This window comes from Eulemur rufifrons, chromosome 30, assembly GCF_041146395.1.
Source record: "Eulemur rufifrons isolate Redbay chromosome 30, OSU_ERuf_1, whole genome shotgun sequence".
Classification (NCBI taxonomy): domain Eukaryota; kingdom Metazoa; phylum Chordata; class Mammalia; order Primates; family Lemuridae; genus Eulemur; species Eulemur rufifrons.
The window spans coordinates 132,705,128-132,724,435 of NC_091012.1; the positions used below are offsets into that span (position 1 = coordinate 132,705,128).

Below are 19,308 nucleotides of genomic sequence, written 5' to 3' on the forward strand. Positions count from 1 at the left end.
TAACTTCTTCATGTTCAAGATTTCTAATTGATTCTTCTATATCCATTGGTGTTTGTTTCATTTCTGTATACTTTTATTTCCAAATTCTTATTGTTTTAAAAATTTGTCATTTTAATTGCATCTATAGGGAATTATTTTTTCATTGTTACATTTGTATGTTGTCTTCGTATCACATCTCTTCCAATGTTTTGAAATTTTGGTTTACAAACTAATCTTGAGTGAGAGAGCTCCCTCCCGCTCCTTGTGTGTGTGTGTGTTTGCTTATATTTCCCAGACTAGCAGTGGTAGTGGTATATTACAGATCATCTTGCTTGGCTCTGTTCTCTTAGCAAGGTTATATACCCAGAAAGGCAGCAACTTTTGGCAACAAATTCTTTCAGTCTCTATTCACAAGTGAGGGAGATGGTTAAGCAATAAAGCTTGGTTGAGCTATCTATTGCTGTGTAACAAACCACCCTGAAACTTGGTGTCTTGAGACAACAATTTATTATTTCTCATAATTCTGTGGGTTGACTAGGATCATCTAGGTGGTTCTTTTGTTCCATATAGTATAGACTGAAGTCACTCCAGTAGTACTCATATTAAGTTGGGAACACATCTACTGTTGGAATGCCCCAGATGACCTCTCATTCTTCAGGGTCTCTCTCCATGGCTTGCCATCATTGTGCTCCAGTCCATGAATACTTATTAAGCATCTGTGGCATCTCATTTACTGACATCTCATTGGCCAAGCAAGTCATGTAGCCAAACCCAGAGTCAACGTGGGAGGGAATTAGACATTGGTTGCCAATACTAGAAAGTGGTTTATTGAAGGCCTCCAATGTAACAGTCGCTCATAAAGCTGCTTCCTATCTCTAGCCACACATGGAGCCCTGTCAGTCTCTATTATTCTATAGAGGCTGAACCCTCTGTTCAGAGGGTTCATGTCTTCCTACCGCCACATACAAAGTCCAGGACCTATGTGGCTTTGGTCCTGATCACTATTTTGCATTTTGGTTCTGTTTCTGACACGTAGAAATGTTTATTTTCTTTTTGTTTAAATCATAGCTATAACATTTAATTTTCCCATTTATATTATATCTCTTATTTTTCTATTTGAAGCAGAATGAGGAATGAAGAGTCTCAAAATATTAATTGAAAATGTGATCTTGGCTGGATGTCTGGCTCACCATCAAGTCCATTTTCCTTAGTAAGATCCTTTACCAGTTTGCTCCAACCTTCACTGAAAATGCCATTCTTCTCCTCTATGTACTCTTTCCCCTTCTTTTTCCCTGTGTAATTACACAACAGTGTTCACTGGACAGTCAGCACCTGTCTCTGTACCTTGTTCACATTGTTCTTGGAATGATCTTGCTCCCAAGAGTTGCGTGGACACCCTCTACTTATTCTTTTGGCTAAATGCTGGCAACCAGAAACACTCTTTCCCTTTGAACTCCCAGTATTTTTCTTGTATTTCTCTTATAGCACTTATGACTTCCTATCTTTTATCACAGATATTTACCTATGCTATGACTCCATCTTGGTTCCTTGGGGGTAAAGCTCACGCCAGATTTTCTCTGTATTGTGCCTTGCACACAGATATCAGACTCTCAAGACATATTTGTTGCCTTCCAACTCCAAAATTATCCAAGGGAGCTAATTTACATATGAATTCGCAAAGAGCTGATTTCAAGGGAAGCTGATATCCACATTTATATCTTCTCCATCTTAGGTCATCTAATACTACAACTGGTACTGATTGCTTGTATGTTTTCTTAAGTATAATCAGAATATAGTACATGTAAGTATTTTAGTCTAATATTAGTGGTTTCTAAGAAAATTCTCTCAAGGCATACCTTGAGGTCATATATTTAGGCAGGACACTGTAATCAGAATCATCCCAAGATTTATATCTTAATCCCGCTACTACAACTTTGACTTTTAGAAAATAGCCTTAAATGGAGACGTTTGCTTAATATTTGACTATAAAGGAAGTCATGTACACATGTGAGATTGTGAACCCTTGAAAGAGTCATGATTTATTTACATTTTAATGTTCAGTGCCTGGGACAGAGGCTGGAGCCTGAACTTTCAATGTTTTCAGATTTTGTTGGAACAGCTTGCAGGCTCTTCAACCCCCTCCCCTACCGAGACTCAGCAACAGTGTGTCTCTATTAATATCTATTTATAAAGGTCAGCCTAGTCTATATTTGAAACACAAAGAACCTTTTCAGAAAAGTGAATTATCTTTTACTATTGGTAAAATGTATAGGAAAAGCTAGGAAAGATAAAAAGCTGTTAAAACACAGGGACTATTTTTAACATTTCTCATATTCCCCACAAGGCCTTTTACAGAGCAGATGTAAATGCCTGATAATAAAGATAGGAAATATTTGTTCTATTTTGAAAAAAGATCACTCTTTTGAAGAAGTATTAGTATCAGTATCTTACAGGATTCATAGTAGAATTTCAAATGCGTATTGTGATCAGAACTGTGGCAGGGGCAAACTAGGGGCTCAATAAATGAGGCTTAACCCTCATGTATACCTTCCAGGATTTCTATCTCCACTGTTTGCCTTAAAACCTATTAGAAAATGAAAAGGAGACCAAAGCAATGCTGCACCTATCTGGTAGTGTTGCTGTTATCTGTGAAACCAACTACAAATTATTAAGCTTAAGTTCTTCAATCTGCATGCATCACCATTATTCTCTGATGTTTCATCAATATTAACACAGGGCAGAGTATCTATTGCTACTTGAGCCTTACTCATTAAAGTTAACTCATTAATACACTTCAAATCCCACAACCAAAATGCTCTTTGAATGATGTTATTGCACTGTAATTTTTATAAGGTACATGCCAAGAAACACTTTCAATACATTTTATTGGGTATCTAATATGTGTCAGGGAGTATGCTGGCATTGGGTATAAGCAGTTCACTTATTTTAACTAAAACTTATTCAATGCTCATTACCAAGAACAGATCCTGCACCAGCTTATTATCTAGTAGGGAAGGAAGACATTTAATAAGCAAATGCAATTGCCAGTTTTCAGAAACAAGTCCATATGAGATCCCAAGGAGACAAAAGTCATCAAGGATCAAGGTAAGGAGGAAAGCAGACTGCAGTCAGGCAAATGACTTGAATATTACTTGATAAATGCTATACCAACATATGGACAAAGTACTATCAAAATACAATAGTGGGAGTATTTCATTCTCTCTGGAGGCTTCGGGAGGGGCATCAGAAAGGGGCATCAGAAAGGAGGTGAAATTTTCAGGGACTAATAAACTTACTCTAGGCTGATGGTACTCAGAAAGGAATTTGTTCTCGAAAGTGCACACGTGGCATGGTTGGGGGACTCCAAGTACCAAGCGTGAGGGATGCTCATGAGACTCACTGATTCTTTAGCTCTCAGGCCAAGCACCACAAGCTAGTTGAACCAGTCCTGAGTGGGACTTGATATTTCAGATTGGACCTCAGATTTCCACCTCCCCACTAGAGTATAGGGTTGCCAGATAAAATCTGAGATGTCTAGTTAAATTTGAATTTCAGATAAACGACAAATAATTTAGTGAAGTCCCCAATATTTGGGGCATACATTAGAAACTATTTGTTGTTTATCTGAAATTCAAAATTCATATTTTTATTTGCTTTAACTTTTTATTTGTGTATTTTTATTTGCCACATCTGACAACCCTACCAGAATGGCAAGAACCGGCACGGTTCTGCTGTGGCACAAACTATAACAAACAAAATGCCACTATGACCCTGGCTTACTGTAGCCTTCTCACCCAAAATCTCTCCAATCGCAAGCAATCAGGGAGCGAACAGGCCTCCAGCAGAGAGACGCTGTAACCAGGCAACCAGAGAACCCACCCAATGGACTGCAGCGCCTAGGAGACAGAGACTGGCGCAAGCGCGCAAGCGCGTACTGACGTTGCAGCCCGCGCTTACAGGGCGGGGACGGCTGAGCGGCGCTCTTAGACGTGACCCCAGCGCCTCTTTGTGATTGGCTGGTTCGGGGGCGCGGCGCTCGGGCGCGGCCGCCTCGGATTGGTGGTTCGGGGCGGCGGGGCGGGACTCCGGCTGCAGCCGCGGGAGGTCCGGACACAGGCGGCCATGGGACTCGCCGGTAAGTGCGCGCCTGTTCTGTCTTCTTCCGCACTCTCGGCCGCTTCCGGATATGGCTGTTCTGTCTCTGTAGGAGCGTGGCGAGCGAGGGAGGGGTGAAACTGACTCGGGTCAAAGCCCGGAAGTCGGGTCGGAGGGTCTCCGGAGTGGAGTGGGGCGGAGGGTGCGTTGAGGGCGGCCGTGCTGGAGCCGGTTCCGCTGGTGCGGCGAGGGACTGGAGGTTCCAGGACCCCGGGTCTCAGACCCCTGCCCACTCTGTTGCTGTTTTCCTCCTCTCTTTGGGCCTCGCCAGACCCTGCTTGACCTCCGCGGGGTCGCCGACTGAGCGGGGGCATCCCCTCCTTGGCCCTAGCGTTCCCCAGCGACCTCTCAGGGAGTGAAGCTCGGGCAGTGCTCAGGGGCTCGGTGGAAGTACCATCCTCTTGACTCTACAGTCCCTGCCTGGTCCCACTAAGGCTTTTCAGAAGCCTCTACTGCTAATACTGCCCGGGGCTCGTTGGCCATGGTCGAGAATTTTCCGGTCATGTTGCGATTGCCACTTAAAGTGGCTGGGTGGGGTCCTTGTACAAATCACTCAAGTTGTCAGGCATTTCATTTGTAAAGTGAGGTATACACTAGATCTCCAAGCTCCTTTTCAGTTTTGAAATCCAAGGTTCTGTGATTGTGTGGTATATTGAGCTTTTACACAATAAAGATGTTAGTAATGATAACCTGGTGGAAGTGGGCAGACTCATCTGACAACGTTGCAGGTTAATGACAAAATTTTAAATGACTGCATTTGGTTTATTGCTCACTGTTTTCATTATCATTCATCTTTTAAAACTGTATAGAACTGGAAGTTCAAGTTTAGGTGACACCACAGTAAGAAAATGTTGGGTAAGTCACCTAAAAGTACAAACTTGAGAAATTTCGATATTTGGTAATATTGAATCTTAATTAGTAAATTCAGTTCAATAAAGTCTTATGGAGTCTTTCTGAGAATATATTTAAAATGTAGATGAATTTATTGCAGAGAGTAGATAGTTAAGACTTTGTACACACAGTTAAATTGCATTTTCTGAGTTTACAGGTGCAGTCTGAAACTCAGAGCTTTAGGATGGCTTCCCATTGTATAGTTGTTTCCGGAGCCTTGGAAATCTCATTTGTAAAGCTAAGGGAGATTTTCACTAGATCTCCAAGATACTTTTTAGCTTTAGAAGTCTAAGAATCTATAATAGTACTACATATTGAGTGGGCATTTCATGTTGATAATGGCTTTAGGGGACCCCTGAGATAAACGTTTCCCACTTTCGATGTAGAAAGTGGTCTCAGATACAGCCTATCTCTAGTTCAGCTTTTCAGACTCCACACTGAAGGGAGGGGCACTCAAGGAAGGCCTACATAACTGAAAGAAAGGTTAAGAAAAAAGTGAAGGAAGCAATTAGATTATTGCTAAAGGAGAAAATGTGGATTGTCCGCAGCGTGTGCTCTGGGTGTCATTTGAAGAATGTGCTCTCAAAAAGTTCCAACTCCAGGTATATTTTAGTATAAACCATAAAGCTAATACTAGGAGAACTTTATGAGATTAATTGAATCAGTGGCTAAGCTCTAGAGCAAGGGGTTGGGAAACTCTATGTAAAGGGCCAGATGGTAAATATTTTGGGCTCTGTGAGTCATATGGCCCCTGTCACAGCTACTGTGCTATTGCAGCACAAAAGTAGCCATTCACATAAATAAATGGGCAAGCCTGTATTCCTATAAAATTTTTATTTACAAAAACAGGCAGTGGACCAGTATAACTAAGTTTGAATCTGGGCCTGTTTTAGTTATCTGTTATTGTATATCAAACCACTTCAAAACTTACTAGTATAAAACAAGAGCCATTTATTATTTCATGATATTTAATTATTTCATGACTGTTATTTTTTATGATTCTGCAATCAGCTAGACTCAGCTGGGTGGTTCTTCTGACAGTCTTGCCAGTGGTCACTAGGGAGGCTGCATTTAGCAGGCAAGTTGGCTGGAGACTGGGCCCAGCTGAAAACATGGGGATGGCAGGGCCTCTGGTTCTCTCCATATTGTCTCTCCTATTGTCACTCTAGCACGGTAGCTGGACTTTTCACATGTTGGCTTAGGATATCCAAGAGTGTACAAGTGGAAACCACTGTACCTTTTTCAGGCTAAGGCCCAAAATTTGCACATAATTTCCACCCTGTCCTATGGGTTAAACCAGGTCCAAATCCAAGGGGAGGGGACTACACAGGGGCATAAATACCAGGAGGCATGACTACTAATGAAACAGACTGCCACACTGTTCTACCTCTAAGTAGCTACCTCTGAGTAGCTACTTAGAACCTCTGGGTTGGTTCATCCTAACACTGAATAATCATGGACAAATTCCTTAACATCTTTAAGCTTTAGGCTTTCAATTTATAAGGTGGAGTCTTAGGGTTTTGGTGAGGCTGCAATAAGATATAGAAAACTCAACATGTAGTGGCTGATGTATAGTGGGCATTTAGTAAGTAGAAGCTGGTAAAGTGATAAAAGTGAGGGGAAATATATATGTGCATATGTGTGTATACATATTTAATTATTGGAATGAACTAGGTTGTTTCCATGGCAAACCATTAGGTACTGTGGTGTAACAAACTTATTTAAAATTGTGTGTTGTAGCAGTATTTTTAGAGCAAAATTAAGACATTGCAGTATCTAGTTTTGTTGTATGGCACATAGTAAATGCTAAGCAAGTAAATGTTGTCAAATGAGTAAATTCATTATATGCTTTGTTTTTATTTCTAAGGGAAAAGCTAACAAATTTACATTAACATTAAAACAGTATTTATATCTGGATTTGGGATATGAAATGTGTTTTGTCTCTGAGCTGAGATCTTGTTTTACTCTCTTTTTCAGGTAATAGAGGATACATCTTAACTGGGTTGCTTTAAGAACTGATGCCTAAATCATCTCAGCATGGCCTATAGAGGAGATGAGTCCAGCCAGCCTCCCTCAGCTATACTCTCTTGGGTTAGCCCTGGAAGTCTTCCCACACATAGAACCCGTACCCATAATATATGCATGATATCTGACTTTTTCTACCCAAATATGGGAGGTGTGGAAAGCCACATTTACCAGCTCTCTCAGTGCCTGATTGAAAGAGGGCATAAGGTTATAATTGTCACTCATGCTTATGGAAATCGAAAAGGCATCCGTTACCTCACTAATGGCCTCAAAGTCTATTACTTGCCTCTGAAAGTCATGTACAACCAGTCTACAGCCACGACCCTCTTTCACAGTCTGCCATTGCTCAGGTACATATTTGTTCGGGAGAGAGTCACAATAATCCATTCACATAGTTCTTTTTCTGCCATGGCCCATGATGCTCTCTTCCACGCCAAGACAATGGGGCTTCAGACAGTCTTCACGGACCATTCTCTTTTTGGATTTGCTGATGTCAGCTCGGTGCTTACAAACAAGCTTCTAACTGTGTCTCTTTGTGACACAAATCACATCATTTGTGTCTCTTATACTAGTAAGGAAAATACTGTATTAAGAGCAGCACTGAATCCTGAAATAGTGTCCGTCATTCCTAATGCTGTAGATCCTACTGACTTCACTCCAGACCCATTTAGAAGGCATGATAGTATAATAACTATTGTTGTTGTCAGCAGACTTGTTTACAGAAAAGGTAATGAAATGACAGCCTTAATTGCAGATTTTTTTCATTGTAGAAAGCTTTTGAATACTTGTATATAATGATTGTTTGGCTTTTCATTTTGTTTATGGTTTACTAACTACTTCTGCATTAAATATAGCAAAGAAAGTTCTAATAGTGGTTTATACTGGAAGAGAAATTTTTAGAGTTGTGAATGCTGTCCCCCAACATTTGATGTTTTATTGGTTACTGAAAAATAAAAATAACCTGATGCTGTTTAATTGGTCAGGTCTTTTTAAAAATTAAAATAGCCCTCTACATGTGGTAAGAAGTAAAGGGCAGAGCCCACCACGTGGCCTTTTCTTTCTGGTTGCAAAAGTAATGTGTTTTCATTGCAGATATTTTGAAAACTAAGAAAAGCTCAAAGATGAAAATGAAAATCAGCTGTAACTGTATTATTCAGAGATGACCCTAATGAACGTTTTGATCTGTAGCTTTCCTGTCTTATTTATGCATATGTACGTATGCTGAAAAATCAATGGGCTTGTTCTGCACTTTACTATTTTGTACCTTGTTTGTTTCCTTTAATCATATATAAGACATTAGTAACATATTGGCAGGTAAGTGATGAAGAAAGGGGATTAGATGGCCCAGGGCCACATTGTGGCTCTCTCCTTGTTATATGATCAAGGACAAGTTACTTAAAATCTCTAAGTCTCAGTTTTTTCATTTGTGTAATTTAGACGACAATGGGAACCTCCTGAGGATTCAGTGATAGTTCCTATAAACTGTTAGCCCAGTTTGTATTTGATAAATGTCCACTATTATCAAGGAGGATTTTTTTAGTGCCCCTGCAGCACTTAGTGGACACTGCAGTTGAATTTGTGGAGGCTTGTTTACTAAATGTCTGAAACAGTCTGGTTATTAGAAACATATAAATAGTCTTCTAGATGCTATTTGAAAACCTGTCCAGTAATCAAAAATTCCATTTGAAGTAGGGAATCATTAAAAATAATGTATACCCCCCTTAAATATTTGAATTTAACTCAAAATATTAACACACTGAGTTGCCAGTAGTTTGATGTAGGGCTGCAGACTCTAAGTACGGATCCACTGATTTCAGCTGCATCATCTTACATAATGGTTTTCACAAAGCATAATCTACCATTGTCACTGTGGGTTTCTTTTAAGTGTGTTGAGAACGTACAGGCATATGAAGCAATGTGCTTCCGGAGTTTTGTTTTCAATGTTATACAGTGGTTTAGAACATCCCTCATCTGACAAGACCTTTTTCCTGTGACTTTCCTTTATTGGACTTTTCAAACTGTTTAGCTTAGTTTTCATAGAAACTCATTTTACCAGTTTATGTGTTATTAAATTAAATTACCAATACAGTGACAAGTACAGCTGGCATCAAACACACTTGTGAACATATGCAACTGATTCTTGCTAAGCATGAAGCTCAGCAGTGTACCAGTGTACTAGGAAGTGGCCTCAAATCTAGATGTGGGCCTTGGTCGGTATACTTTACGTTTGGGATGGAGAGCCTTGGCTGACCCAGCAGTTCATTTAAGTGGAGGTTGGTGAGAAGAGTTCTACTCAACTGCATTTTCTAGGGTGAAGGCAATGATGTGCTTTCATTCTTTAATCAAGGAGATGTGAAGGGACCAGCATTTTGTATTCTGAATCCCTCTTGTGACATTGGTGATATGTTTGTTGTAACTTAGAAAATGTGCCTAATTTATTTTTTAATCAACTAGCATACCTGTGAGACAGCTAGCTAAGAAAGGGTATGATGCATGTATGAAGATCAGCAAAATTACTGTACAAAGATTAAATCTGTTAACTTCACTAATGTGGTATTTTAAGCAGCTGAGCTAAACATCAATGGAGTGAAGGTATGGCCTTTTTCTGTTCTCAATTCGATAACTCAATGTTGATATTTGTTGAACCCTCTCCAGGCACCCTGCAAAAAATAACATTCTGGGAAGGAATGGCCACATCTGTAGCCCTGTATTAATGGTCCATTCCTTATTTACAAATTAATGTCCTCAGGAGGTGTTCATTAGACCAGATGTCAAAAACCCACTGGAATGTATTAAGTGAGAGAATAAGTCTGAATTCTCCTTGCCTAGGTTTTTTGGCTGGCTTCTTCCTGAGCCACCTTCTCCCCAGCCTGTTTTGCTCCCAGTCAGGGTTTGCCAGTGTTCTGTGCTTGTGCAGGCATGCCCCACTTCCCGCTGCAGGGGTAATGACAACTCACATTTGTATTCTGCAGTTGAGGAAGCCTGTGCATGCTACAGTGCCTCACTTGACCCTCCCAACAACTGTAGGGTAGATGTTATCTGCATGTAACAAAGAAACTGAGTCTCAGAGAGGGTAACTCGCCCAGGTTACACAGTAAGTAACAGGGATGACAAACATGAGTCCTGCTCTTCTTGACTTAAGGTCTCCTGTTCCTCTACCTTTGCCTGCCTAGCCACTGTTATCCTAGGTTTGTAGATCAGAAGATTCTTTAAAATGTTGTTAGACTAAGGTTTAAAAGTTTGAATTAGGAATTTTCATTGTCCATTTTGTGTGATATGGCGATCGAAAGTCTCTGTATGTTCCATTGTGTTAAACTCTTCTTAGAGGTGCCAGAATAATTTTTTCATAATACAGGAAAAACCCTTTATTCTTAGAATAAAATTTATAGATCATTGACAATATTAATCAGTTCCATTTCTTATAAGGTGGTTATCAGGATTAAATGACATAATGCATTTAAAATATGTTGCCTGACATAGTAAATATTCAGTTAAGGTAGCTATTATCAGCAATTATTATTTGCTTGTGTTGTTTTTTTGTTTTTTTGTTTGAAGAGTGGGCTTTTAACCTTGTGTGAGAAAGGAGAGAAAGAGGAAGAGAGGAGAAAGAAAGAAAATGAAAAGAAAAGAAGGAATTGTAGGTAGCTAAATGTTAAGTTGTTAATTTACCTTCTAGTTTATCTAGAAATTCAATCAATGAATTTGGTAATTGACTTGACACAAAGATAACTAAGGTTTTAATGAGAAGACTTCATAATTCAGAAAAGTTGTATGTGAATTTATTTTTGACGCATGCAGACATATTTTGAAAATACCAGCAGAGTTTACTTAATGATTCTTACTTTGCATTGTTTAATAAAAATGACCCTATATATATATAATTTCTCCCACCATCTATTTTATAATTGATCTGCCTGTTCTGGGGAAGATTGATGTAAGAAATGCAATTCCTTGTGTGTGTATGCATTTTTTCAATTAATAAACTTAGCTCTAAGTGGATTATTTTGCGTTTACTTTTGAATGTGTATGATTTATAATTGTTAATGAACTAAATTTCCAAATATTGTCAACATTGCTGTCACTTTGGATAGCCACAACTTTTTCAGACTGGTAGGGCATGCTTTACTTTATTGCTTTGTATTACCTGAGATTGTATTTACGTATTATAAGAAAGTCATTTTTTAAAAAAGAAACAAAGATGTATCCTTTTGTTCCATGGACTATAATGATCTGACAGTTGAGGTCCTGCTACCTTCACTTACTCCCATTCCAGGAAAGTGGGATATAGCTTGTTTGGACGTACTATTGTTTTAAATTTTGCTAATACCATAGTGTTCACTGCAAAATTCTCTGTACAAACTGCATTTTCAACAAAGTGGAGGCAACAGACTTTGTTGCTTAGCCCTTTCCTACAGCAGGAAGTAGAATCATAGACTAATAGAATTTTATAGCTGAAAGAGACTTTAGGTACATATGTCTCTTCATCTTGTAGACCAGGAAACTTCCCGTGATCAAAGGGCTTGTTCGTAAAAAAGCTGGGACAAGACTTAGATCTTCAGTCAGCTGCCTGCTCTGGAGAAAGCTAACTCAAATCTTAGCCACCAAAAATACCTTTTTTAGAAGTGGGCTACGTATACACACAAGTGAGTAACAAAGAGTAGTTTATTGAAATGGAGTAGAATTGTCCATATTTTGGGTGTGTAGAAGACAACAATGCATGTCAAGGTCTATCTCTTCAAGAACTGCAACTTTTGGGGAACCACTAGAAGTTTGTGAACAATTCCACCCTCCTGGGAAAGGTTTAAGAGAGTTAGTTTCTCTACTTTAAGGAATGCACAGCTAATAATTTTCAAAGTGAATGGATTCTCAGTAGTTCCAATGAATTTTTTAAAAAAGTTTAAATGTTAATATCTCCAACATTCAACTTTATATTTTCAGGAACTGATTTGCTTAGTGGTATAATACCTGAACTCTGTCAGAAATATCCAGATTTAAATTTCCTAATTGGAGGAGAGGGACCAAAGAGAATCGTTTTGGAAGAAGTTCGGGAAAGATACCAGCTACATGACAGGTATTGATGGATTCCATATTGTCTTAAGTGAGAAAATATCAATTATCTGTATTCAATTTTGACTACATACCTGCCTTAGGTGTGCTGCTTCTCCTACATATAGTTGATATAAAAATGTAATGCAAGGCCTGTTTTTAAAAAAATGTATATAAAATTGGAAACCTAGTTAAAGAGTCCACAATTTTATTTTATTTTTCATTAGCCCAATATTATTTGACTTTGGGGGGCAGTTGTTGGAGGCACCATAGAAGCCACAAAAAAACAACTGCTTTGATTGGAAATGTTTGCAGATTTCCAAGCCATACTGTGTTGTAATTTAAATAGCATGGCTCAAATCATGTAAATTGCCCTGCACATACAGATTTGGACAGGTCTCTTCCTCAATAGCAGTGTAACAGATGAGCTGCGTATGTGTGAAGCATCAATTTTAAAAGGGTAATTTTCCTGTTTAGAATCGATACTTTAATATTTAATCATCAAAATATATTATTTTCATCACATGCAAACTAGTTTTGGAAAAGATGAAATTTGATATGTATAACAACAGTTAGAAATATGTTGGCTATATGAGTTTTAACCCAATAGCTTTATAAGGCTATTTCTGTTAGATCAGTGTTTTATAATACTCATCTTTAGAGTTAGAAAACATCAGCAACAGTAAGAATCTAAGTGTAACACAAATAGCAGACTTGGCTTATAAATATCTTTTGTAGCATGATTTTTTCACTTCCTTCTTTCTTCCCCTCTCATTTAAAAAATCAGGGTGCGTCTTTTGGGAGCTTTAGAACACAAGGATGTTAGAAATGTCTTAGTTCAAGGACACATTTTTCTTAATACCTCCCTTACCGAAGCATTCTGCATGGCGATCGTGGAAGCAGCCAGTTGTGGTTTACAGGTAAAATCTTTGAGGGCATATATTGTTGGGTTTTCTGCGTTCATATTTTGAAAAATAATGAGATACATTCATAATAATTTCTTAACTTGTTTTTGTTCATCTTCTTGACGTGTGATTATGGTGGAACATGTGTTCTTTCTTTCTTTCTTTCTTTTTAAGGTTGTAAGTACCAAGGTTGGTGGAATTCCTGAGGTGCTTCCAGAAAATCTTATTATTTTATGTGAGCCTTCAGTAAAATCTTTGTGTGAAGGGTTGGAAAAAGCTATTTTCCAACTGAAGTCGGGGACATTGCTAGCTCCAGAAAATATCCATAACGTAGTAAAGACTTTCTACACCTGGAGGAATGTTGCAGAGAGAACTGAAAAAGTATGTCATGTTCTGAGAAAAGATTGTGTCTGAGCTCTTACTTGATGTTTCACATACACGTTTGCTTTTTCTTACATACAGGTTTACCATTTCTGTTCTATTGCTTAAGTTTATGAAATCACTTCCAAATGAAAAGAAACAAACTGCATTAGTTTGGGCACACATGTTGGGCTGAGTGTCTAGTCAAATCATTGCATTTGATATCTGAAAATAGCAGTAATACAGTCTAGCTCCCTCATTAAACTGGGCATAAAGAAGTTACAGAATTTTCTAGAAGTCACAGTGATTAGAGGCAAAACTAGCATGAAAATCTATTCTTAGATATTTTCTTGAGGCTGTTCATAATTCTAAAGCATAGGAAATAATATGGTTTTGCCGATTGTGGCAACTTTATAACTTGCAAATATTTAATTCAGGCTACTTTGTAAACCTCTTGTGGCACTTTTGCTAATTACCGTGATTTTCTTCAGGAAAAGGATTTTTGCATCTTTGGGCTGAGTGAGAACATAAGTTAGAATTCAAAATGTACATGATAAAAGTTGGAGAAATGATCACAAATAAAAAGCAACAATGGAGAATTTCCAAAAGGACAGGAACAGATTAACACTCTGAGGTCGAAGAGTATAGTTGTGGGAAATGGTTCCTGACTTTGAGTTAGGGACTTCATTTATTCTACTCACTTTCTTCCTTTATGTGCTTCTCATGCCTTTCTGTGCCTCATGCCTCTTATTACCAGATAATAAGCTGAATGAAAACAATTCGGCTTCTTAGAATGTAGAAGTTGTGAACCAGAAAGACAGCCAGGTAGAGCATGGAGAAGGCAGTGGTTTAGGCTGATGCTTTATACTATCACTGTATTCAGTGGGACAGTGAGTTTTTAGCCTGGAGTTGAGAACAGTTCTTTACCTTAAGGCTTTCTTATTTGGTCTGAATTGTAAATTCCAATACATAAGATCAACTCATATTTGAATGTAAGTTGAAAAAAGTCCTATCTCTACAAATTGCCATATATATTTTCCATTGAAATATGAGACTCTTGAAATACACATTTTTAACTGAAGTATTTCTGAGTTATCCTGACCTTTTAAATGTCTTGTACTATCTCCACCCATATGAAATAGCTGCCCTTTCCTTTGGAAGTTGGAGTATAGCACTGATTACCTGTTAGGAGTGCATGTCAGTGTCACCTCATAGCCTTTTCAGACTCTGTACACTCCTTCATGTCTTCCTGTCTCCTCAACCACTCCCTGGATTTTTATGTTACTCTTTAGGAGCAGAGGTGAAATTTGGGGTATGGTTGGCAGGGATATTTGGTTAGACAGGGTTTTTTGGTGATACCACCCTGATGGAAAACCACAGCTTTGTATATTGTGACTTGACCTTCTTTATTGACATCATATAAACCTCAGAAATCTGAGCCACTGTAGGTAATAAATTCAGAAGGGAAGAACTATGGTGACAGTTTATTAAGGGAGCTAATTGGGATTTTTTTGTGTGTGACTACATATTTTCTTTTAGTTATGCTTAAAATAATAGTAAAGCATCTATTTTTTTTCTATTTTACACTTTCTGGTGATCTATAGTATACATTTAGAAAAACATAAATCTTTGTCTATAATGAATTGTCAGTAGGAAATTATTTTATCACTTAAGATCATAAATAAATTAATTGACCTGAAATAAAGATGGACGGTTCAGTTTGTAGTTACTCTTTTAACTTGAGGAGATTTTGATCCTTTCAACTCCTTCCTCTTAGTTTAACTGTGCTATTTAGAAAATTGACTATGAAATTAAATTGGAGTTCATGCTGAAAAAATACTTTTTCAGTTACAATTCACCAGTGTTAGCATAATTCTCAACATAATTCTGATTAAAATATTTGTAATCAAAATGTTCTCAGGATAAAAGAGCTGGATGTAAATATGCTGTATCTTTCAAAGGTCATTGACCTGCAGAACTTGCAGTGCATCTTAAAACTTTCTTGAGTTCAGAAGAAGACCGTTACAGGTTGGATATGTGAGACTAAGCACAAGTAATGCTCAAATGCAATTTAAAAAAAAAAAAGAATGCTGGCCCATTTGATGTATTCTAAACAAGTACGTTTAAAGATCTTTGTTAATATTTTAGAGTTTAGTACTTAGCAGTGTTTTTAAAAAAGCAAGCCACTTACTACCAATTTTCAGCAATAAACTTTATTACATTTGCCAGTGTTTGACCTATACCGTCTATTAGAATTTCTCGTATCTCTTTTCCCCCTTTTATTTGAAATCCATGCCTTTTGTGCCTAGCAACATGGATGGCTTCGCGCATCTGTTGAAAGAGCCTCCCTGTACCCAGTAGCACACTAGATTGTAGCTCTCTGATTGTGGTTGATGTCTGCCAGATGCCAGTGAGAGCTGTCTCAGCTGAGTCAAGGAATCTTCAAAGGCCAATCCTGCTTCAGCACTGCTGAAATCATTGCCGAATTAAATATCCCCCCTACAGTGGTGACCCCAAAAGCTATTCAGACTTTGCAGGACTTTGGAATTCTAGGCTATAATCGATGGTGTTCCCCTAGGGGAGAGGAACTGTGGCTTATTTTTTGTATCACACAGTGTCTAGCCCAGCGTTTTGCTCAGAATGAGTGCCCAATAAAGTTGAATCAAATGGCAGTAATTATTGTGATTAAGTTCATTAAGGACATCATTACTGTAACAACAACAAAATGTGAGCAACTTCTGTTTGCATGTATTTATAAAAGGTTCCTGCGGGAGCAGGTAGTTGTTTGGTATGTGATGGGTCAGAGTGCTCATTCTTGGCTTCTCTCCTGCCAGGTGTATGACCGGGTGTCACTGGAAGCTGTGTTGCCAATGGACAGACGACTGGACAGGCTCATTTCTCACTGCGGCCCAGTAACAGGCTACATTTTTGCTTTGTTGGCTGTTCTCAACTTTCTCTTCCTCGTTTTCCTGAAGTGGATGACTCCAGATTCTGTCATTGATGTTGCAATAGATGCCACCGGGCCAAGAGGTGCCTGGACTCATCAGTATTCTCCCAGAAGGAGAGGGAGTGAGAATAATGATATATCTAAAATCAGGTAGAAGAAAGCCTGGATTGTAAGATTTTAAGCATTTGTAATAGCTCTATTAAGACTATTGAAAATAACCTTGCTTTTTGGGGTTTTGGTTTTTTAAAGTTAATTTAGTAAGTTATGCTACCTCTATATCATTCAAAATTTTCTTTTGAGGAAAGATAAAAACTTATGCAATTCCTGAGGGTAGAAGCTCCTTACACTTACTTAAAATTTAGGAGAGAACATTTAAGCCACTCAGGTATGAAATTTTTCAGACTACTGAAATCCTTCTAGCAGAGATGTTTTAACATTATATTTTGAGAGCTTTGGGTGCTGAAGGGCCAAACGTTTTCTGGGCATTTTTTGGCCAGTTTTTACTGTTATACCATTAGACATTAATTAGACACTCACCAGATGTTTACAGGTTTTCTTTAGGGAAGTACAACAACTATATGAACTATTTTAAGTCACGTTCATATACATTTATTAGAGATCTAGGTCATGTTCTTAAACATTTATTGGGTCCACTCAGTAAGTGTTCCATATAATCAACAGGTTTCTTGAGTAAGATGGTTCATTAGTTACCAGCACATTTTGAGCACCTGCTATGTGTAGAATGTTGAACCAGATACTTCTGCCTTTACGGACCAGGGGTGTATTCATTGTTTATCATTGAAATGGCTTACTTCATTGTAGTCATGGTTGACATGAAATGGTAGAATGTCCAACATGCCAAAAATGCTCAGGCTAGTTAATACCAGGAAAAAAATCACTGACACACTCCTAGTACTTTGATCCTATTGTATGAATTTTCCTAGGTAGAGCCTTCGTCTGCAATTGTGTTTACGAAGATATTTTTTGCTTTTCAAATACTAGGGACCGACATCACTGTTGATGATAGCGCAGAGAAACCCTCCACATTTTTCAGTACATAATTTAGTCCTTTGTAAATGCCTTCGTGTTTTCTGAGCAGAATGTATGAGGTGTGCCATCTCAAAACCAGCTGCTACCCTGTCCTTTTGGTATGAGTCACTACCCTTCACTGTGGCCTCTCTGATGTCTGATAAGTATTGTCAGTGTGCAAAGGCTTTACTCCAGAATGTTTTATTTATGGCAAACCAATTCTGAAAATTTTAGGAATGCAGTGTCTTTGTGGGTGGATGTTGTTAACTGTAATTGTTGTTGCCCAGAGCCATGGGTTTTTTAACCCCAAATTATCCACATGGTGTGTATTATTAATTCTTTGAACTCTTTAGAATAAGTTTTTGTGAGAAAAGGACTGTGAAATTAAAAAAATGAGACACTCGTGGGTGCACTAGATTGATTCTGTCAGTATTGTGATTCTTTACAGAACTTTTTTAGATGATGACAACATTCACAAAACTTCTTACTTTTTAAAAAGTATCTTAACATGCCTATTAACTGGTTGCACTGATGTAAAAGAAATATATTTGTGTTTTGTTTGTACTAAAACACAAATGCAAGAATGAAATTTTTAAAATCTAGAAGTTAGGGTTTCTTTTGTTGGAGAAAAATGGACTGATCCAAACCAGTCTAGGTTGGGTTTTTATGCACAGAAACTCATGTATAATTATGAAACAAACCGTGCCAACATTCATGGTAAAGTGAGAAACTGTAACATTTGATTTGATTTATTCTACTCAGCAGTTTTTAAAGGAACACTACCATTCCATTTTTTCTTATATTTTTTGCTTCTTAATTTTTTTAAAAATCATCATTTAATTCTTAAGTTGTCATTTATTTTTAAGATTGAAAGAAGATTTAAAGTTAGTTGCTTTTGCATGTAAACTATGTAATTTTCCATTTTCCTCCCTTTTTTAACAAATGAAAGTAAATTTATTTGTCTTACATCAATCTTAATTTTCAGCCTTCCTGGATACCTTAATTGTAACTGTCAGTGTTGCACTGATCAGTGTGTGGAAACACATTGTTCGACCCTGCTACTTACATTTATTTGAAAGTGAACTTATAGTGATGAGAAATTTATTAAAAACATACTGTATTTCTTCAGATGTTACGAAAGATTGCATATATAAAACTTATTTGTTAAAACATGTTACATATCCAAAAATAAAGATCAGAATAACATTTTTATAATTTTCTGAGTTTGTCTTGTTTTATGAACAGAGTATTACTTACTAGTAGAACACTGTCCCCCTGCCCCACACTTTCTTTTCCAGTGCCACTTGGTGTGTTGCTTGGTCTGTTAGTAAAGCAGGAAACATCCTTCAGATGATGAATTACTCTGTCATCTTTTTACTTCTAGAGTATATTCTCTGTTTTACTCATGGAGTAGCAAGTTCGTTTCCTGATCCAAACAAACTTTTTTGTTTTTCACTGCTGTAGAGTTATCACGTGAGACAAATGAAATCCTCTACAAACTATTGTGTGTGTGAACTACATAATTATACTTTCTATCTTGCCAGCTATTTTGAGAGAAATTTGAATTTTGACTTCATTTACAGAAGCCCAGCTTCCCCCACCCCTTTTGTTGGAAGCAGTGGAAAACAGTCACCTACATTCATATGTTTTGATTTATCTTACATCAAAACTTATTTTTGGCATAGTCAGGGTATTATGGGTCTGTGTTTACTTTTGTAAAGTATTTTTAAAGTCCTCTTTAGCCATCTCTGCATTCCCAAATGAATGTGGCTTGATGCTAAATTGTGTCATCCTGTGGCTGGATTTTATGAAATTATGAAAATTTAAGTTCTATACAGAATTTGACTTGTATTCTACAGTACTTTGGAGAGTTGATTTTACTTTATCATTTATTTCTGGGTATGGCTTAGTGGTTCTCAACTCTCAACTGCAGGATGGGGGGGGGGACGATTTTGTCCCCCCAGGGGATAT

The 19,308-nt window shown here is 37.8% G+C and overlaps 1 protein-coding gene across 2 annotated transcripts; it reads left to right on the top strand.

The window, feature by feature from the left end:
• Positions 1–4,060: 4,060 nt before the first annotated feature.
• PIGA (phosphatidylinositol glycan anchor biosynthesis class A) lies at positions 4,061–18,557 on the top strand. Of its 2 annotated transcripts, none has more exons than XM_069463582.1 (5): positions 4,061–4,114; positions 11,989–12,121; positions 12,884–13,016; positions 13,176–13,382; positions 16,196–18,557. In XM_069463582.1, exons 1-5 carry the CDS (start codon positions 4,102–4,104, stop codon positions 16,460–16,462), a joined length of 753 nt encoding a protein of 250 aa, XP_069319683.1. In that variant the 5' UTR covers positions 4,061–4,101; the 3' UTR covers positions 16,463–18,557. The 2 variants fall into 2 exon arrangements, with proteins under 2 accessions (XP_069319683.1, XP_069319682.1); XM_069463581.1 differs by lacking the exon at positions 4,061–4,114 and adding an exon at positions 7,003–7,777.
• The last annotated feature ends 751 nt before the right edge of the window (positions 18,558–19,308 follow it).

Excerpts from the sequence above, each read along its gene's own strand:
- PIGA (XM_069463581.1), top strand. The coding sequence starts at position 7,063 with ATGGCCTATAGAGGAGATGAGTCCAGCCAGCCTCCCTCAGCTATACTC. Across the intron at positions 7,778-11,988 it reads CAGACTTGTTTACAGAAAAG|GAACTGATTTGCTTAGTGGT; the intron begins GTAATGAAATGA and ends TTATATTTTCAG. Across the intron at positions 13,383-16,195 it reads TTGCAGAGAGAACTGAAAAA|GTGTATGACCGGGTGTCACT; the intron begins GTATGTCATGTT and ends CTCTCCTGCCAG.